This window comes from Zosterops lateralis, assembly GCF_965231275.1.
Source record: "Zosterops lateralis genome assembly, chromosome: 7".
NCBI lineage: Eukaryota > Metazoa > Chordata > Aves > Passeriformes > Zosteropidae > Zosterops > Zosterops lateralis.
This window is the reverse complement of record NC_139767.1, coordinates 38,268,519-38,290,191: the sequence shown is the minus strand read 5'-3', so window position 1 is coordinate 38,290,191 and position 21,673 is coordinate 38,268,519. Positions and strand designations below refer to the sequence as shown.

The window sequence follows — 21,673 nt, the reverse complement described above, 5'->3', positions numbered from 1 at the left end:
AGTCTCACCCTTTTATTTGACTGACAATAGCTCTCTGTCAGAGTAGTCCCCATTACATTTCTTCTGCTGCTCTTCCTTCCCACCTTCCTGTTGCACTGTGCCATCCCTGGAATTTGTGGGGATAGACTAGTTCATCTCACTAGAACAGGGAGGAAACAACTCCACAAAGGAATAAACTTTGCTGCTCTACTGCTTGCTGTGGGACCAGGCAAATGTCAAAGGTATGACAAAGAGGTGGAATTCTGTGTATGTGAAATTCTGGCACAGCCTGGCTGGGATTGAGGGAGAGGGTTCATGGGGAGCCTGCTGGACACGACCTTCCCTTTCTGCTGTGACTCAGCTGTGGGCTCAGTTCAGCTGAGACACCTCAGCTGGGTCTAGTGCTTTTATTTCCATGCAAGACCTGGGATGACACCAATGCTTAATTGAAAGTAAGGAGTTTGACACATAAAAGACATTTTTTTCATGTGTTGTATAATTTAATGCATCTGAAACATCCTGTTTGACCCATGATGTGGGTACCTGGTACAAGCTGCTCACCAAGGGCTGAGCCTGGCAGCCTGAACAACTGACCTGGTTACACACAGGGGGTTAAAGGGACCTGGGCAGTCTCCAGACGAAAGAAAAGTGATCTTTTCAGGCTTAATTTCTATAGAGCAAAACCCACCTCAAAACCTGGTCTCACGTTTGGATCAGGGACTTATATTTTGAAAAGCACAAAGCAAAGAATAGATGAGCTATGTCACAGCATTACAGATTCATAAAGGAAATAGTGTTTTGTTTTCTTGGCTGCTAAATGGTATGAGGCACATGAAATCTCCTAAAGTGAAAGATAAACTTGAGGATTTTCTCTCTAAATTGCATTTTTAGTGAGAGGTACCTCTTCTCAGAAAACAATAGATATTTTTGAAAGTTTTTAGATTGCATCCACAATGTTGGTATTCTCAAAACATGTTTGTTTCTCAACAGGTATTAAAAAATATATAAAAACCAAAAATGGGTGAACTGGACCATGGAACATTGGTTTCAGATCATAGCATTGGTGGTGGAGGTATGTGTGATATCATGTTTAATTGTTTACTCGACTGTTTATGAGACACTCTGTAATTAATAGCCTCATTTAGGAGCTGCTTTAGCACTCTGGTTATGGTTTGGGTTGGAAGGGACCTTAAATCCCATCCAGTGCCACCCTGCCATGGCAGGGACACTTCCACTGTCCCAGGCTGCTCCAACCCCAATGTCCAGCCTGGCCTTGGGCACTGCCAGGGATCCAGGGGCAGCCACAGCTGCTCTGGGCACCCTGTGCCAGGCCCTGCCCACCCTCCCAGGGAGAAATTCCTCCTGTAGCCCCTGTCCTGTCTGTGCCCACCCTCCCAGGGGACAATTCCTGTCCTGTCTGTACCCCCCTCCTTTCAGTGGCAGCTGTTGCCCCCCGTGCTGTCCCGTAGGGATCCTGGTAGAGCCTTTCTGTTTCTCATACAGGCCCCCTTTACACACTGAGGGGCTGCAGTGAAGTTTCCCTGCAGTCTCCTCTAGGCAAACATCCCCCCTCCCTCAGCCTGTGCTGACAGGAGGAATGTCCCAGCCCCCTGAGCATTTATATCCACAGTCTCTGGCTGTGTTTCTGTGCCCCTGGGCTGGGGTCGTTCTCTCGGGTGCAGAGGGGCAGAACCAGCCCTGGCACTGCCCCTGCTGCTCCCTGGGCTCCAGGGACACTCCATGCCCAGGTTTTTTCCCCCCAGGATTCCCCAGCTGCTCTCCCCAGCCTGTGCCTGTCCCAGGGCACTGCCCGGCAGGGACACTTGGAGAAACCCTTCCCCAGGGAGCCCGGCTGTCTCTGGGCTGGGGATGTGTTCTCGGGCTTTGTGCGGCAAATGGAAATCCTGGGGGAGGCTTGGAGGGGGATCCCGGGATGGCTCTGCAGGATTTATTTTACCTTTTACCCCTCTGTAAAACCCATGTCAGGTGCAGCACTTCCAGCCGCGGGGCTTAGCGGGGAATGCAGAAACATCGGGGCCAATCTCACTACTAAAGAGAACTAAAGCAGAGGTTGTAGGAGATGCACATTCCTTATCCCTGTAAGCCTCCCAGCTTATGTGGAATGACTGAGTATCTGTGCAGGAGATCTTCACAGTGCAAGGGCAAAAGTTCAAGTAGTTCATTTACAATTGTAATTGTACCTCAATTTTATACCTTTTAGAAAAAACACCTACTCCTGTTGCTCAACCCCGAGGTTGCAATAAACATTGAGGCAGTTTTCCTATCAGTACAAGGAGGATGCATTTATTGAAACGTAGATATTTTTTGTATTAGAAGTTATTACAATGCCTGTAAATGCAGTTTTAAAATGAATTAATAACTAAATCCACATGTACACTATACTTGTCAAATTAACTTTTTGTAAACAGACAACTGGTAACTATTTAATATATAATTTCTACTAGTTTGTTTTCTTCAAATTGTCATTCACCAACTAACAATATCAGTATGGAAACTTCCAGTGTTGAAAACATTGGCTCTGATTTCTATCTATGAAGCTTTCATGTCATGCCTTGCACTTCAATTATTACTCAAGAATTTGAAATGACCTTGTGTTTTATATGATAACTAGACAATCTGGTGGTTCCTGCAAGAAATGCCCTTTGCAGCCAGAAGTACAAACCTGTTGACTACGAACATCTGTATGAACTTGCTGCTGAGGCAAAAATGGCCTCTGCACAGATCCAGTTAAAGGTATGATTCCTGTTTTATTTGTACTGTGAATGCTTTTGAAATCCTGTGACCGCATTTCTTGTCCCTGCCCCAAGGAATCTGAGAGTGAATGGGGATCACAAATTTCTGTAACAACGTTCAGCCAGAGAGGGTCAAATGTGGAAGTTTATCAGGCTATGCTGAGATTTGGGTGTGTTAATGTCCATGTGTGGATTTCTTCAGGTCAGGGATGCAAAATATGGCTGGGTTCTACTTCCTCAAAAGACAGGAAAAATTGTATTTTACTGCCTTGAGGAAATTCACCCAAACTTATTACACAGTCCTGGGGGCAATGAAGAATTTGTGGGATTAAATGGGAAGGGAAGGCTGACCCAGAAAAAAAAGCCAAACAAAAAGATGTGAAGTGAGGATTTCCAAAAGTCTGGTGGAGGTAGATCTTAAAAAGAAGATTAAAAATGTTTAATAGCCATAAAATATAAATGTGGAGCAGATAGAAAGGTATAAATTGGTGCAGAATATCTCAGGGGTAAAGACAGGAGGAGCCTTATTTAATACTAGAGAAGGGTAACAGTCAATGAGAGAAAAAAACCCATAATTTTTTATAATATTGCTTCCTTTACTGCATGTAAGCATCATATATCAAAAATTCTGGCAGATATTGCTTCATGGATTGGCAATACCAAATTCTACTGAATTCATTCAAGCTTTATTTCTATTTTTTTACACCTTCTCAAGTGTCTTCCAACTGAGTAGGTAGTAAAATATATATGGTGAGAGCTCCAGAGAGACTAGAATGTGTTCCACCTACTACTTTTTGTTGCTGATTCAAGCCATTCAGATTTTGAAGAGCTGGGTTACCCTTCCTTTGAGGTAGAACCAAAGAAACGAATGAGAAATCAGTTGCTGACTGCTTAAGAGATAAAAAGACAGCACAACAGGGAAAAAAGGTAATATTGCAGCAGTTATACAGAAATGGCATTGCTGTTGCTATAAAATAATTTCAAGAGCATGTTAAATTTTACATATAAAACTTTGTTTCACTTAGTTTTAGAATTGGTTTGAAGATATAACTATTTTCAAATTGCTTTAAATACAATATTCTGTTTGCTTAAGACTGATTTCATATAAGAGTTTTCACATTGTAACAAGAGAAAGAAATAACAGCAACATGTTTCATGAAGTAGAGGAAATTAAGAGGAAACTATAAATAACTTTTAAAATGTGAAAATATGTAAACAATAAAAGTGAGACAGTATCTTTGATTCATAATTATTGTAACACCAGGACAGGCCCACAGGCAGCCCCTGGAAACACCCTGTGTCCCACTCACAGTCACACAATGTCCCCACAGCCCCTGTTGCAGCTTCTCACCCCAAAACCAGCCCTAAGGCAGCTCTGGTGCCCAGCACAAAGGGTCAGCCAGTTCCAGTTGGGGTTCTGTAGGAATGCACCCCAAACCCAGCAGGGGTTTTCATATAGGAAAAGGTTTTACACTCACCCCATGTTGTTCTAATAAGGCAAAAGGACCCAGAAATGTCTTTGCTGTCCTGGCAGTAATTGGCTCAGTGTCAAGACAAAAACACTGGTGGTTTCTTTAGCTGTTCCTCAGAGATGCAGCCAAAAAACCCACTCAAATCATTCAATACCTAAGGGAGAGCATGAGGCTTCTCAGGGCATTCTCAGTGTGTTGTAGCAGGTGTGTGGGACCTGTCCCTGCCCTGTGCTCAGCTTTGTTCTTTGTTTTTGTATTATTTTCTTCTTTTATTGAAACCTTTTTGTTTTTTCAAGACACCCTTGACCATGCCATCTCACAAGGTCATTTAATCCATTTTCTGTGAGGTGCTGGGCATCCTCAGAGGTGTTGAACCCTCACAGAGCTGAATACATCTGTCTCCTTGAGAAACTCAATATTCTTCCTTGTGTGACTGTCTGGGCACCAGGTATATTCACCTGGGGTACTGGAACAGGTATATTCATTTGGGATATTGAACCAGGTATACTCACCTGAGGCACTGAGCTCAGATCCATCTGCCCCGTGTGTTTCTCGTGTCTGAAGGAAGATTTTTAGCTTTGTGTCTGGGTGCTGAGGGACTGTGACTGGGGAGTTCTCATGCCCTTCCTCGTCTGTGTGTGAGTGCGGCAAAGAGCAATCCTGCACCTTTCTCTGCTGGTGTCCCCAGCCCAGCTGGGCAGAGGGGGGCTGTGCTGGGGGACATGTCTGGGTGTGCCTGTGTGTGTTTGTGTCTCTTTGTGGGTGTCCCTGGGTGTTTCTGTATGGGTGTCTCTGGGTGGGTGTCTGTGAGTGTCTCTGTGTGGGTGTCTCTGGGTGTCTCTGTGTGGGTGTTTGTGTCTCTGGGTGTCTCTGGGTGTCCCTGGGTGTTTCTGTGTGTGTGTTTGTGTCTCTGGGTGTCTGTGTGGGTGTCTCTGGGTGTTTCTGTGTGGGTGTTTGTGTCTCTGGGTGTTTGCTCAGTGCTCTTGTGAACACACAGGGCCGTGCTGGGTTTGTGCAGCTTTGCCCTGGACAGGAAAGTTGCAGGTTGTTTCCACCAGAGCCAAGTGGAATCCCAGTATTTCTGACTCAGAACATCATTCCTTTGCTGGACTAGGTGTGGAGTGGGATCTTTATTCATTTCTCCCTGTTATGAACTAAACCAAGACTTTCCCAAGTGTTCTTCTTGCCTTGCTGCCGTTTTGCCATAGGACAATGCATGACATGGAGGGGGAGAAAAGGGTCTGTGCCTGAGCTGAGGGAGCTGCTGGTGCAGACAGGAGTTCTGGAGGAAAGGGGTGGCAGGGCAGCACAAAGAGAGTGGAATGGAACTTTGTCTTTGTCCTCAGCGTGCACCCAGAGGCCAGAGACAGTCACGGTGCAGGAGGGTGAGAGGAAACCCCTTGTCCTGGGCAGCCTGGCAGGCACAGGCTCCTGATCCTCTTTCCCTCATTGCTGGCCAGAGTCACCTGGCTCCACTCCAGCAGCCTTCCCTGGCAGCTTCCCTCTGGTTTGAGCAGGAACTCCATCTGTTTCTGAAGCAGGTATTCCCATTTTATCCAAAGTGTGAAGCAATGTTTTTGTGAAGCCCTCAGACAGTTTGAGAGCCTCTCTAATTGGACAGATTTTGTAAAAACCTCCTTTTTGGTAATACATTTTTGAAATTCTTTTTCTTGACATACTTTCACTCTTTCATCTTCCCACCTGTAAGAAAGTATGTTTTTTGTTCTCCTGCTTATCTTTCCTCAACTTTCCTTCCAGGGACATAGGGATGGGAAAGGAAGGAAAATTGACTCATTTTTTTTTCTTTCTCCTTTCATTAATTGTGATTTGAAATGCAACAAGCTTATTTAATGAAAATTGGTTATATTTGAGCCCATTGTTCTTTAGAAAAACAGTTTTGAAAAAAGCCATTAAGTTCATCATTCCATATTTAAACGTTTCCATGTGAAGGGATTTGATAAAGCTGTTGAATATGTTCAAAACACAACCTTTAATTTTCCCTGCAGATTAAAAAAGCAGAGCAAGTTTCAAAAATCAGCAAAGAACAAATGCTGCTGAAACAGCATCGTCAGGTGTGGTGGCAAGAGTATAAAAGGCTGAGTGAGAGCAGGTAAGGGCTGAGGAATCTGAGTGAGTGATTGCTAAAGAGACTTCAGTGGACAGTTTTGGGGCTGGCACGCTTGAGTCAAGGGACATTGAGAAAAAAAGATTATAATACCTGATGTGGAGGAATTTTAGTGTGGAATGATCCTCATGATTTAGTTTGTGATCCTCATGCAGAGGGTCTGAGACATGAAGAGCTCACCTGAGGGCAGGGAGCACAGGGGGGTTGTCTGGGAGCTGTTCAGGTGATCTGCAGCATCTGAAGAATGTGTCTTTGGAAGAGTATCAGAAGTTTTCAGATGTTTTTTTTCCCTTTAGAGTCTGTCTCTGGCTGTGTGCTGAGGTCACCCCACAGGGGACATTGGCAGTGCTCTTGTCTGTTACCCCGTGTGCTCAACAAGAGCATTTGTGCCTTCTTTACCACCTTTGTGTCCAAGCCCTGCACTTCATACCTTCCCAGGCAAAGAATCCCCCTTTTTGTGTAATTATTGGAGTTTTTGAGACTCATCATTCTTGCAAAGGTAATGAATAGGAAATTAAAGCTTCTGCAAAATGCATGTTCATTTCCTCCAGGCAAAAGGCAGAAGAAGAAATGAAGACTTTTCTTGATGAAGAAAGTCATAAGAACAACTTTTTTTTTGATTTGAGGGATTTGGGTAAGAATTTGTTATTAATTTCTTAATTTCTTCTTCTTTTTTTTTTTTTTTTTTTTTTTTTTTTTTTTTTTAATAGTCAGCATTATCTTGATTGTTTGTTTGAGTTTTTAAATCCTTTTCTTGACAAGTTCAGATTTACAGAGCACAGTGGTGTGTAACATTTTTTGTGTGTTTGAGAAATCTTTATGTTTCATACAGAGCAGAAATTGTCCAAGGAGAGGGACACTTATCAAACAGACGCTTTAGTTCCCGTCTGGCAGCTAAAGGAGGATTTGAAACTCAAGCTGGCTCAAATGCAGCTCTGTCTCTCAAAAGAATCTTGTCAGAAACCCGAGATCAATTCAGCTGAGGTGTTACAGCAGGTTGGTATTTTAACTTTATTTTTACAGTTTATTATCACCGTATTTTTAGCATTATCATTTATTTTTATGTTGAACTTTAAGACTATAACTCACACGCAGAGTGAGCCATAACCCCCCCCTTCTTATCATGGTGTAAATCTGCTCACCAAACTCTGTAAAAGCATTGCAGTGTAGGGCTGGAAATCTGACTCTGTTTCTAAATAAGAGTTTTCATATTGTAACAAGAGGAAGAAGTAACAGTAACACGTTTCATGAAATAGATCAAATTTATGAAGAAGCAACAGAAGGCAATTTTGGAAGGTCTCATCCTGGAAAGTCTGGCTTTGGAAAGAGAGCTTGAAGAGTACAAAGAAAATGTAAGCTTTTCTTAAAGGTTCAAGTAGAAGCTTATTGGGGGGGTAAACATGATGCAGAGTAGTGTCCTGAGCAGCATTTCTTCATGGCAGGCATTAGTGCCCTCTTCTGAAGAGAAAAACGGGCTTTTCCTTGAAGTTCCTCCCGAGCTGCTGTCCCTGGAGTGCCCCTACCCTGAGCTGAAGGCTCTGCTGATGGAGGAGTACCAGGAGCTGGCCAGGGGCTACTGGGCAAGGCTGCAGGAGGTGGATCAGCAGCTGGAGGCTCTGTCCAGGTACTGACACGGCTTTTTGGGCTGAAATGTGTCCTGCAGTGTGATCTGTGTGGGTGCTGTGTCTGGCTCTGCCCCTGGGGCTGGTTCAGTTCTGTGCAGGGCAGGGATTGCCCTGGGCTCGGACAGTCCACACAGCTGAGAGGGAGGCCAGTCCTGGCAAGAGCTGTCAGTGAAATAATAAACTGCATGTCTGGTGGATTAAGGGACCAACAATCTGGTGTGCATCAAATGTCCTTCTCATATGCTCTTGCAGGAGTGGAAATTCTGCATGGCAATTACACTAGCAGGTTATGACAGAAAAGTGCAGCCTCTCCAAGACACACCTCCAGTGATTTCATCCATAAGGCAGATTAAAAGGTCCAGTCTTTTCACACATTTTGGATCACTGCAGTAATTGTCATCACAAAGAAATGTAAAAGATATAAATAGCTTTGATTCAGATAGCCAAAAGGAGGAAAGATTTTTCTGTAAATGAAAATGTTTATTGAAAGGGCAATATTCATAATGATCTAGAAATGTAATAAACCTGTATATTAATTAATAATACAAAGCTTAACCTTTCTGCTGAGGCTGTCTAGAGTCCAGGAGATACTGAGTTGCAGACACTGAGTGACCTTTGACTTCTTTTTGCCATCTCCTGATATTCCTTTGGATGGCTTCAGGTTGCCAAAAGACTGAAAAAGGGAAGGACAATGGAATGGTTTGAAATCTGGGCAGAGGAACTGGGGGGAGCAGGAAAGTCCCTGAATTTCCTTGGTGAAACAATCACACGCTGCTCCCTAGTCTGTTTTGTGTATACACACACAGTGCAGTGTTTGTTCTGTCCCTGCTGCTGAACGAGTTTGGTGTGCTGGGGTAGGCTGAAGATGCTGGTGCCATAGAAAGGGATGTTATCATCTACTTACATTTTGTAGTTATACAAAAGATTGTACAAATATTCTGTATGTTCTTCCTGTGTTACCTGACACCTCTGTATTATTACTGGAGCATCCTAGCTGTTAGAACATGACACTTATTGAAAATTGTTTTGATTTGTCCTGTATTTATGGCATGTATGAAGCCACAAATGGCAAATTTATGGAATTATTCTGCTGTTCTCTCTGATATTTTGTTATAGTTTCTCTTACAGAGGTTTTAACAACCTCAATGAGAAAACCTGTAACAAATGCTAAATCACTAAATGTGTACAAAGTCTTTCTAGTGGTTTTAATAAAACTTATGTCAAAGTTTATGATCAACACAATTGTGGTAAAAATTCTTAAATTAAAATCCTTGATTCACACGGCATGTGTGCTACTGAATAATAGACAGACATGGATGCAGACAAAATAATTTCTGAAAATGGTTGGAAAATCTGCTGTAGTATTTTCAATGAACATAAGCCAGGTGTGAGTTTAGGTCTGGAGCTAGATAATTTTGCACTGATAATTAATTAATATCGGGAGTTAAAGATAAAATGTCATATTTGCAATGGAAGGAGATTCAGTAGCAGCCTGAACACACGTGCAGTGGCACTTTGAGGGGAGGAGGTTGTGACCTCCAGGTGGGAGAACAGCAGTGGATGTATCTGGGACAGGCTGTGCTGGGGCAGGAACCTGCTGGGGCTGAGATGCTGCAGGGCCACACACCCAGTCTGGGCCAGTGCTGAGAACTGGAAATGGAGGGAACCATTAATGAACCATCAGCATCATCTCGGGCATTTTATTTAAAACTAGACCTTGGGGACTTTTGTTTGCCTTCTGGTCTCCAAATCTTTAATGCATTGTTCATTTATGTTCCAATGATTTTATCCACAAGAGCATTAAAAATGAGTTTTCAGTTTTAAAAAAAGAAAGACTTTGTTCTTAGAGAATTGCTTTCTTCCAAGGTACAGGTTTGTAAAAGACTCAACTCACTTCTTACATTTATATTGTCTAATTTGCATGGAGATATTCTGTGAGTTTGCAAAGACGCAGCCCCGTGATTGAAGTGTTTTATAATTCATCATCTCACTGTGATCCCACAGGCACAGATAATGCTGTCACAAATGGAGTGACAGGTCCTTGACCTTGCTGTGTCCCCTGTGCTCTACTGATTAATGCACCCTTAATGAAGCCTTTGCAGTTACTGTCATTGCTCTGTACCCAGAGAGACCAAACATCCTCCTGCAATACATTTTTTTCTTATTTCTGTGCTTTGAGAAGTTGCTCAGTAGCACATGATTCTATGATAACTTGGTCCCTCCAGCTGGGTCACTTGGCCACTTCACTTCCTCTGTCATCATATGTTGAATTACAGCAAACAAACCTTCAGTTAATACAACTCTGGCATTGCATGGACCATTTTTTCAGCAGTTCAGACTGTCTGGATCAGAGAATTTGGAAAATGTACAGAGAATATTCAAAAAAGAAACTTTAGAATAAGATAATGTTCTGGTCTGGTCTATTCTGTGTGGTTTTCATTCACACTAGAATGCACATTGCAGTATCATTGCTTTTAGAAATGGAAGAAGAGCTTGGGGGGGTTTTCAAGCCTTATACAGGATTATAACATTTTATAATCTGATTTAATTTCTTTTGATGTTTGTAAAACATAATTTTTTGTATTTGGAAAATACCCAGGTCCCGAGTTATCCCACAAATCGTGGACTTGGACTGATGTGTGTTAGAACAATCCTCTAAGCACTATTGTACTTTATCCACAATTTCCGAGGATGTCTGAATTATTTAATCCACTGAAGGGTGAATGGAGTATTGCAGACTCAGCACTGCATCCCCTGCAGTTCCTTTCAAAGGAATGACAGAGCAGGGCAGAGAACAGGAAATGCAGCTCCTCTCTCACCGGGGTGTTTCTGCTGCAACAGTGGCATCAACTGCAGGGGGTTGACGTCTCAGTTGGTGGCACAGTGGCACTCTGTGTGTGTGTGGTGGTGGCACTGTGTGTGTGTGTCATCGTGTGTGGCATTTTGTGTGTGGTGGCATGGTGGCACAGTGTGTGTGATGGTGGCACTTGGTGGTGGTGTCACTGTGTGTGTCATGGTGTCACTGTGTGTACGGCACAGTGGCACGGTGTGTGGCACTGTGTGTGTAGCACTGTGTATGGTGGCATTGTGGCACTGTGTGTGGTGTCATGGTGGCTGTGTGTGTGATGGTGGCACTTTGTGTGTGTGATGGTGGCACTTTGTGTGTGGTGGTGGCACTGTGTGTGATACGGTGGCACGGTGTGTGGCACAGTGGCACAGTGTGTGGCACTGTGTGTGTGATATGGTGGCATTGTGTGTGCACAGTGTGTGACACGGTGGCACTGTGAAAAACGAGGTTCACTTTTTGGTAAATTTTAAAAAATATGTTTAATAAAAAAATTAAGACAATTAGGAGATAAAGCCAAGTACGGCCGGCCAGGTGACTTGGCGTTCAGCCCAGTCCACACTTTGCTATCTCAGAGACACTCGTTAAATACCCTTCCCATTATATCAATGTATGAATATTCATAAAATTCCATAAACTAGTTTCCATATTCCAGGAACTGTTTTGCCTGGCTCCTCCTTGGGTTTGCTTTTTTAGAGCATTTGTGTTTCTGGGCTGTGTCTTCATTATTGCCTCCAGCTCGGGCCTTGGTCCACTCTTTCTTCAGATGGGAGATGCTGATAGTTGGTGTATCAATAGCAGGGTCCTCTTTCCATGTTCACTGGATTTATCCTGACCAAACAGATAGTTTTAGCATACTTATATCAGTTACTACCACTATGCCTAATTTTCTAAAAGCAGAAATAAAAAACTTATATCCTATATCCTTACCACAACATTATTAACCATATAGCACACATCTTGCCAAAAGCCAACTCTATAATATATATATAACAGCACCATGTGTGTGTCACTGTGTGTGTGTCACAGCGTCACCATGTGTGTCACCGCGTGTGCCCGCCGAGGACGGGCAGCGCTGCCGGTGCCCATTGCCGGTGCCCAGTGCCCATTGCCGGTGCCCATTGCCGGTGCCCATTGCTGGTGCCCAGTGTCCATTGCCAGTGTCCATTGCTGGTGCCCAGTGCCCATTGCCAGTGCCCATTGCTGGTGCCCATTGCCGGTGCCCATTGCCGGTGCCCATTGCTGGTGCCCAGTGCCCATTGCCGGTGCCCATTGCCGGTGTCCATTGCCGGTGCCCGGTGTCCATTGCCAGTGTCCATTGCTGGTGCCCAGTGCCCATTGCCGGTGCCCATTGCCGGTGTCCATTGCCAGTGTCCATTGCTGGTGCCCAGTGCCCATTGCCGGTGTCCATTGCCGGTGTCCATTGCCGGTGTCCATTGCCGGTGCCCATTGCCAGTGTCCATTACCAGTGCCCATTGCTGGTGCCCGTGCCCAGTGTCCATTGCCGGTGCCCGGGCTCACAGGTCTCACGGTGGGCGCAGGGAGCCTCCCCCGGGTGTGTTTTTCTCCCCAGCCCGGGCACGGCCGGGGATTAGCGCCGGCAAATCTGCTTCAGAGGGAGCAGCTGCCTGGGGGCTGCTGCGGGAGACAATCGCTGCGTTTCAGCTCTGAACAAAACAGAGACTGTGCCGCGCTCCCCGCGATGCTGAATGCACCGAGAGCAGGCTCTACAGTTAAAATTTGGGTCAGGCGTTCAGCCTGGAAAATGTTTGTCAATATCTTGACAATGCAGAAATTTGATAATGCCTTAAATATTCATGTCAAATGTCTTGGCGCTTTTCAGAGTTGTTTTAGATGAGTTATTCCTTTCTGGAATTTCACAGGAGTGTAACTGAGGTGACATCTCAGATTCGCTCAGCAGGATATGTTGAAATCCTCCATGTGTTTGGTGGCTATGAATATGCTGGGCTGGGTCATGCTGGGGATTTTTTTTTTTTCTTTTTTTTTTTTTTTTTCGCTATTTGTCTACGAGCAGCTGACAAAATCTCAGCACAGCTGACAAATTTTGGCACAGCTGACAAACCGAGGCATTGGCAGTCAGTGTGTCCCTACTGACAATAAACTATTTGTAGCTCTCTCCAGCTGATCGGTGCCCAAAGGATCTCCCACAAAAAATTCTCCTTGTTTAGAGCAGTGCAGAGATCCGTGGCTTAGCTGGAATATAAATGAGAGGTGTGGGATGGAGGGGCAGGAGCTGGGGCAGACATCCCTGCTGTTCCTGCTCTCAGGAGAGATGTTCCCTGGCCAAGGTGTGTCTCACTCTGCCTCACTCATCTTGGTAGGCAGCAGATCTCTGCTCACCAACCATGGGCTGAAATATCTGAGGAAAAACGTTACAAAACCAGATCTCAGCTCTTAGAACTGTCTCACTACTGTCCCTAAAGTGACATGCTCAGATATCACCATCCTGAGGTGTGTCAGGACTCACAGAGGAGGATTATTGGTTTCTTTAAGGGTAGATCATGAGGTCTAGTCCAATATCAGTTACGTGTGAGTTTCTCACAAAATTCCCCTTTTGGAAGTTCCCATTATTCCTGCCTGCACAAGGATGAAGCTGTTCCAGACCCCACTGGAGGCAGTGCTGTGGAACACTGGGGCAGTGCTGCTGGCCTGGGGAGCCCAGGAGCAGCTGGAGGCAGCAGGAATTTGAGGGGTGGGTAGAGTCTCATGATTGCCTTCTTTTAATTATCCCTGGGCTCTTAGTCACTTCAGAAACCAGGTCACTGGGCTAGAGAGACCTTTTGGTCTGACTCAGTGTTGCTGCTTGGATGTTAATGCTGACAATGACAGCCTGACATTAATCTCTTCAGGGCCAGGAGTTCACATGGAGGGTAAAACTGCATCCCAGCCTGTGCTGTTCCTTCAGATGCTCTCATTTTCTGAGACAGAATCATGCAAACTAATTACTGCAGCTCCTACCCTAAAAAATGGTGAATCCTATGCCTTGCTGATGAGTTTATGGCTGTTAGGAGTTTGGTAAATTACATCCTCATTTAGCTGCGTGCAAGGATTGTCACTTCATTCATCCCCTTTTGATCATTCACTTAGTGCTCAGTGGTAGAGTGTGATCACCCTGTTCATTTTCACACTGTGTTTTCCCTGTGGGGTCACTGATTATCCGTGGCATGTTTGAAAAACACAGTGACATCCCCCAATAAAAAGCCAGGTTAGAAACAGAGCAATTCACTCAAACGATGACACAGTGTCATATCAGCACAGCAATGTCTGTTTGCTTTATTTCATTGATCTGATTTTGTCACCTCTGCCCCAACATCCAGTTTGCAGCATCAGGACTGGGCCCACTCGAGGCTGGGCTGTCCAGAACCAGACTCCTCCTTTTCAGTGGGTAAATTAAACTGGGCTGGATTGTTTTGCATTCCTGTAGGAACAGTGACTGGAAGGAAGAAGATCAGTGGGTTTTCCAGACTGTTGTCAATCAGTACCCAAGTGATCTCCAGAGGAGGAGGACTTTGTACCTGGATATGCTGCAGAGGCATCTTCCCCACAAATCCAGGCAGGAGCTGGTCAGTGCTGATTTAAATATTCATTCAATTATACAAATTATTAACCTAGGCAGTGAATGGTTGTATTAAAGGATGTGTCTTTATTGAAGTTTTTTAATTTTAAAATTTCTTAATTATAAATTTTATTCTGCACAGTAAAGAAGAAACATCCCTGTTTTCAAAATACAGGAATTTGAAAACCTGCCATCTCTTCAAAACAAGTCCTGGGCAGATTTTATAGTTTCACATAGTCTTACAGCCAAACTCACAAAAATAATTTGTTAGCATTGCTCCTGCTGTACAGTTTTATAGCTGTGTTATGCCACTCTGCTCCTCTTGGTGTTTTTATTTTTCATGAGGATGTACAGCCTTGTTGCACTGTCTAGGAATAGTTAATTTAATTGTTCTGTGGCACACATATAGCATGAAGAGTGGAAAGTTATCTCCCACTCTAAGGGAGAGGCTATTTTTATACACATAATGCTTTCAAATTGATTGCTGATTCCTCTTGCACTCCACAGTGAATAAGCACATAGCAGCTAATTGAGAAACCCATTTCAAGGCCAGAACACTTCAGGATGTCATAAGGAAAGTAGGAGGCTTTTTTTATCTCTGTCTGTATTTTTAGACCATTTACTTCCCTGTGTTAGAGGAGTGTCTAGTGCAAAGGAATGTCAGTGAAGTGATACTGATAATTAGCCAGAGTTTCACTAAAAACTAAAGTTCTTGTGGATTGCCAAAATTTTTTCCCCTGGACTGAATAGGGCTGAATAGTGCTTTGGACAATGCAGGTATGTTTTAAGGTCAGCCGCTACTAATGGGTCTCCCTGCTTCTTTGAAGGTTCATTTAAAATTTAAAACCACTGAATTTAAAAATCCTAATTCAACATGGAGCTGATATCTCTTGGTGTGTGTATTAGCATGACAACTGTGGAAGTGTTGAAACCCTGATAAGAATCTGTTGTTGTACCGTGTGTGTGACATTGGAGCAGCAGCCCAGAGCCTTCCTCAGCCCTTCCCTCTGCACCCAGTGCTCAGGGGCAGCACTCAGGGCCCAGGGGCAGCACCCAGTGCCCAGGGGCAGCACCCAGTGCTCAGGGGCAGCACTCAGGGCCCAGGGGCAGCACCCAGTGCCCAGGGGCAGCACCCAGTGCTCAGGGGCAGCACTCAGTGCTCAGGGGCAGCTCACAGTGCTCAGGGGCAGCACTCAGTGCCCAGGGGCAGCACTCAGTGCTCAGGGGCAGCACTCAGTGCTCAGGGGCAGCACCCAGTGCTCAGGGGCAGCACTCAGTGCCCAGGGGCAGCACTCAGTGCTCAGGGGCAGCACACAGTGTCCAGGGGCAGCACACAGTGCTCAGGGGGCTCAGGGGCAGCACCCAGTGCTCAGGGGCAGCACACAGTGCTCAGGGGCAGCACTCAGTGCCCAGGGGCAGCACCCAGTGCTCAGGGGCAGCTCACAGTGCTCAGGGGCAGCACACAGTGCCCAGGGGCAGCACCCAGTGCCCAGGGGCAGCACACAGTGCCCAGGGGCAGCACTCAGTGCCCAGGGGCAGCACACAGTGCCAGCAGCTCCCTGCAGAGCTCTGTGCCTGGGGGAGCAAACCCTGCAGCCCCTGCCTTGCTCAGCAGTGTCTTGGCTTCAGGAGCCTGGGGAAGCAGCCTGGCACTGGGAGCTGCTGAGGCAGAGCTCCAGGGGCAGCTTGAGCCAGCCCTGAGCTGGGAGTATCTGTATGCCAGGCTCCAGGTGAGTCAGCATCCTCTGCTCTCCTGCCAGAGCCTGGAATTAGCACCTGGAATGGTCCCCTTGACACCTGTGAGCAGCCAGGCATCTCTAGAATCTCATTTGTCCCTATATATTTTGGGGATATAAGGAGGTTTCAAGACTCTCCTGCCTCTTTCTATGCAGCCTTAGCTGATACTGCTTCCACCAAAGGCTTGAACCTTGAATATCCTCGTGGACCTCACTGAATTAGGACAAAGCAAGAGGATTTTGGATTCAACTCTCCCTGGTTTTGCTAGGTGGTGACACTGGTGGTGGCACTGTGCTGCTTGATGAACTAAGATTTTATTTCCAAATTTCCTGCTGGGAAAGAAGTGAAGCTGATTCCCCCCTGTACTGCTTTTATACAGTTGCTGTTATTGGTGCTCAGTTTCTCTGCAGACCAGAACTTGGTAGGAAAAGCCAGATCTTGCTGGAAGTTCTCAGTGTCTCTGGAGGTGGGCTGGAGGACCACCTTGTATGTGATGTCCTTCAGGGCAGGGAGAGACCATTTACATTTCATTTATTGCCACTGCAGACAAAGAGCAGTGGGCCAGGAGGATGCTGTGGGGCTGGCAGGGGCTGTGCTGGAGGGTGTCACTGCCCAGGACACCAGGACATGGTGACATCCCTGACCTGGCAGGGTGCCCTGGGCCTGGGAACACTGGTGACACAAGAACTAAATCAATCACACACCAGGTTTGCAAAAGTGTCTACAATTTTCATTTTATTGAGCCATAGCTTGTAAGCCTTTCTGAAATGCCTTCCTGTTGCAGGTGGCCCATGAGAAGGCCTGGGGTCGTTGCCATTCCATCAGGAACCAGCGCAGGGTCCTGCTGCTGACCTGGGCCCAGGTCAGGAGAGCCTTTGTCCTCAGGGCAGGGGCAGCTGCTGCTGAAGCTGCTGCTGCTCATGAGGCGGAAGTGGTGCTGGCTGATTCCAGGCAGAAACAACTGGAGATCTGTGCTGATCTGAAAGCAAAGGTATGTTCAGTTATAAACCCATCACCAAATCTGCCTCTAACAGATGCATTAAAAATGAAGTTTTTACACGAACACTAATCTGTTTTCTGATAAATAATGGATATCTTTCTGCCCTTCTATTTATTTTAAGAATGCTTTCTAACACATTAAACAATGGATCCCATAACTTGTTTACCCTTGCTACAGAAGGTTCACAGTATTCTGATTTACTGTGGTAAGAGGTGGAAAACAAAAAAACCCCTGTGTGGTTTTGGTAAGTGAATAGTGAGGTGGGAGGAGGCTGGACACAAGAGGAAGATGTTGTGATGTTCGTGCCTCAGGTGTTTGTAGGAGGAATCCCATTTCTGGGCATGAGAGGCATGTTAAGATTTGTTTAAACTGCTCTCTGTGATTTTTGACTTGCACAGAAATGAACATCTGAGAGCATGCATGATGTGTTACTCTCACTTTACCAATATTCTCTCTGCTGTGCCCTCACTTTTCTGTGAAATATTCAACACTTGATTTAGGTTTTCTACGAGAAGGAAAGCAGGGTAAAACCTGTTGTGTGAGGCAGGATTTTGATGTTGATGCTAGTTTTCAGTCAGCAATAACAAAAGCCCTTCTGTCTCGTGTTCTGCAGCTGTCTGGCGTAGGAAGGTTTGAATCTAAACACTTTAGGGTTAGAAACTGTCTGGGCATGACTAGGTGGGGAGTACCCTGCTCTGACTCCTGTGTCAGCCTTCCCTTCAGCCAGGGGCAGGAAGGAGTGGTTCTCTGCAGCTGAGGGGGTGTTTGCTGAGTTTTTACCTAGGCCTTCCTTTCTGGAATGCCTGTGTGTCTCTTACCTGCACGACCAGAGATGGGAGGGCCAATTATTCCAGAGCTGTGAATTTGAGTCACTTTTTTTTTTTTTCTTTTGTTTCTTTTATTTTTCTTGCCCACAAGAAGTAACAAGCTGGTTTTGGAGTACTTTGTTGTCTCCATGTAGTTCAAGATTCTCACAGACACACTGAACATTGTCTGAAAGTTTTTTGGATTTTTGACCTCCTGTTTCCAGGAACTGTTTGAAACTTAAACCTATAAGGCCTACACTCTTCAAGGGTGACCTTCAAAGGGGTCTTTGTTAAAATGTTGAACATTTGAACACAACCAAGTCACCTGTTTCCCAGAAGAGAGGAATGAGAAAGGAACATTTCTTTCATTAAAGGAGGATATCATTGTGACCTTGTTTTGATCAGCTCCACACTGAAAGGGCTGCAGGGCGGAAGCTGAGATTGGGCATGGAGCTCACTCATTTTCAGAGAAATGATTCTCAGTGTATCCACGGGTTCTGTTTTGGTTTGATGCATTTGAAAACTCATAGTTTGCCCAGTCACAGTTCATTTTACAGACTTCTGGAACAACTACACTTCTGAACTTTGCAGCTACAGGGTGGTGGACATGGGAAGCAGCTGCTGGCAGGTAAAGGGAACTCGGTCCAGTACCAGTTCACACAGGTTAAACTCATCCTGAGAGGGATCCAGAGGATGGGTAAAAAGTGAGTCTATCTCTGAGGGAAAGTGTGGAACTGGAAATGAGGGATTAGGGCTGTTCTTCCACCTTTTCTTTTTGGCCATTGATTAACTGAATGTTTTGCACCAGGAAATCTTACTTGTCTCCCCTTGCAGAGGGGCAGTGGAGCTGGTACAATGATTTACCTGCAGGTGAACCCTGGGTGTGCTGGTGAGGAGGTGACAGAGGGACAGAGATCTGCTCCATTACAGCAGCAGCTTTCAGAGAGAGCCACAGCACTTGTGTGACCCCACCTGTGAAAGGGAGGGATGGACACACATGGAAAGAGATGTAAAATCTGACAGGTTTGCACTGGTTTAGTTACTGCAATGACCACACAATATCGCCCAACTTTTATACAATTCTCTTCCTCTGCCAACAACAAACCACAGGGGCAGCAGACTGACTAAAGAATACATGATTTAAAGCTGTTTTTAAATGCTCCAGGAGCACCTATGCCATTGGTGAGACTCCAGGCCTTGTGACTGACAGGGAGGGATAATTATAAAAGTAAAGCAGCAGAGAAGTTAAATTAATATTTATAGCAGTTTTTACTTGGGGAAGGACTTTTGAATTTTTATTCCAAGTTCTATCTCATAGATCAATGTGTCCTTAACAGAAATCAGGGTCCCTAAGGAGGAACTTTGGAACAACTCAAGAATCTCAGGTGAAATAAATCAGTTGGGCCATAGGCAGCCATCTAAAGGAAATCAGATGTGGAGTGGATGATGCTGGGAGAATACACTGAACATTCCTGAAGAGTAAATGTGCCTGGTACACATCTTTGCCACCCCTGTTTGCCACGGGAAAGCAAACAGAACAAGCCCTGAGGGGTTCCACCTTGATGAGTGATGAGGAGTCACTCAGGTCTGGTGTGCTCTGTGCTCCTGGTTCTGGGGCAGACACTGGTAAAACAAACTCTCCTCTGTAAAATTCCTTTTCCTAAACAGCACAGAGAAGTAAATTGTTCTACGTTGCAAGGTAGGCAAGGCCTGAAGTGAGGAGTGATCTCTTCAGGGGATTAGGAGGTGCTGCCTCACAAATGGGGTTTGGAGCACTTGCTGTATTACACCACAAATTCACTTCAGGTGTCTCCACGCATTCCGAAATTATTTTTCTATTGAATCTATCTTAAAATATTTGTAATCTGGTAGTTTCCATCTTCATATAAAATGATTTTAAAAGAGGACTGGAGGGCAGACCCACAGCAGCAGATACCAGGGCAGTTGGGTCTCCTGTGTGTGCTGCCTGGGGGGGCTTTTTCTTCCTCAGCACAAAGCTGTTCCTGCTTGCCTTTAAATCTTCTCTCCCTTGTTTTGTGCTCCAGGATTAATCCCCATTCCAGTGCTAAAACCTCTTGTAACACATTGTGAATTTTGGGAGAGCAGCTCTTGCATTTCTTGTCCTGGCAGAAACTAAGATAAATTAATTTAAAAAAGAAAAGCATTAGGTGGAATTAACAGGGATATTGTGAATTGTATAAAGCATCTTGCAGACCTCTTTCCTTCTCCTTTCCTGTATTAGAAGAAAGGATGTGACAGTAAACTTGGGGAAAAAAAAAAGTATTTCCCTATTCAGCATGTAGTCAAGTCACTGGTTTAAATGCTGTGATTATCAGAGATCAACATTGGAGTGTTACAGCTGAATGTTACAAAAGATCTGCAGAGGTATCGCATCCAGTGCTTTGACTATAATCCTATCATTTTGAAGGAAGCTTCTTAAAAGAATAAATATTTGAATAGTAAGCTACTTAAAAGAATGGTTTTCTTTTTCAGAAGTGTTGTCTATTCAACACCGAGGTGACCCATTCATTTGTTGGGCATAAAAAGTACAAGTTATAATGACCTAAATTTTAAATATAGCCACTCATGATTGTGGTGGACTGTGGGATGCTGTAGTATTTCTCCAAAATGGATGTGAGCAAGTGTCTGAGACTCTAACATTCATCCAAGATGAGCCAGCTCTGACTCAGTAATAAGTTTTCAATCCCGACCTACTAAACCTGGATTTAATAGTCTGAGGCCAGCACAGACTGACACACTGTCAGTGTTTTTTGGGTCAGACAAAGCTCATGCACATGAGTACAGTGAGTTCACAGAACATGTGAAGCCCTTGCAGGGGTTGTCTCTGCACGTTTGCCTTGCTTGCCCTTCCAGCAGTGTCCCCCTCTGTTTCCCTGTGTCCCACCACATGGTGATGTTATTTCTGATCCACCCACCTCCTGCTGAACTCTTCTCCCAGTGCATTTCTGACTCTTGCCTGGGCTCTCTGGGCAGGGCTGGGGTGCCTGCAGAGCCCTGCACCAGGGGAGTGCCCAGGGCAGTTTGCTGAAGCCCCCAGTGCTCCTCTGGATTCCTCCCAGGACACTGTCACAGCTCTGTGCTGATCCCCTGGGCTGGCACTGCAGGTTTTTGGAGCAGTGCCGTGTGTGGGAGGAGAGCATGGACAGATCTGTGAGCTCTATAGAACCTGAGCTGCCAGGGGAGCAGGCAGGGCTCAGCCTGGCTGTGTGACCTGCTCAGAGACCTCTCTGCTGGCTTTGACATCTGGGGGAGGTTTGAGACAAGCACTTCTCTCAAATCCAGTTCAAATCGTCCAGTGGTAGCTAAAGCTGCTTGAGGATGGGTCGCTCACCAAAGCAGGCAGCTCCTGCTAATGGCGTTCTCTTAGAATGATCCTCAGTGAGGGAAGTGGCACCTCAGGCAAGCAAAGCTGCACCAAAATTTGCAGTTGTAAAGGATCAAAGGAGCTCTCCTCCACATGATGGCAGATGGGTCTGGAAGGGAGATTTCTGTATCTAAAGGAAGCAATTTAGATAAGCTGTAAACAGAAATGCAGCCTACTTAAGGTTATGCATGTGTGAATATCTAAGCCTGTATAATATTTACACATGTTAATAAAATGTTGACATTCCCCTTGTCAAGAACAGAAAGATGTTCTCAATGATGCTGCACGAGGAAAGAGAGGAACTACAAGGACAAGCTGTGAGAAATAAACTGTTCACACACAGCCTTGAGCAAAGATGGTGTGACGTGG

The 21,673-nt window shown here is 45.2% G+C and overlaps 1 protein-coding gene across 3 annotated transcripts in view; it reads left to right on the top strand.

Moving 5' to 3' along the window:
• Positions 1–974: 974 nt before the first annotated feature.
• The window catches only part of CCDC148 (coiled-coil domain containing 148), a 37,364-nt gene continuing 16,665 nt past the window's right edge, over positions 975–21,673 (top strand). Inside the window, exons 1-9 of one of the 3 annotated variants that reach the window (XM_083865199.1) lie at positions 975–1,051; positions 2,612–2,733; positions 6,211–6,314; positions 6,881–6,963; positions 7,162–7,325; positions 7,586–7,681; positions 7,772–7,953; positions 14,245–14,383; positions 16,898–17,104. In XM_083865199.1, coding sequence (XP_083721325.1) covers positions 997–1,051; positions 2,612–2,733; positions 6,211–6,314; positions 6,881–6,963; positions 7,162–7,325; positions 7,586–7,681; positions 7,772–7,953; positions 14,245–14,383; positions 16,898–17,104 — 1,152 coding nt within the window. In that variant the 5' untranslated portion in view covers positions 975–996. Of the gene's footprint in view, positions 1,052–2,611; positions 2,734–6,210; positions 6,315–6,880; positions 6,964–7,161; positions 7,326–7,585; positions 7,682–7,771; positions 7,954–14,244; positions 14,384–16,897; positions 17,105–21,673 lie in introns of those variants that run through there. The other 2 variants (XM_083865200.1, XM_083865201.1) reach the window with 2 other exon arrangements.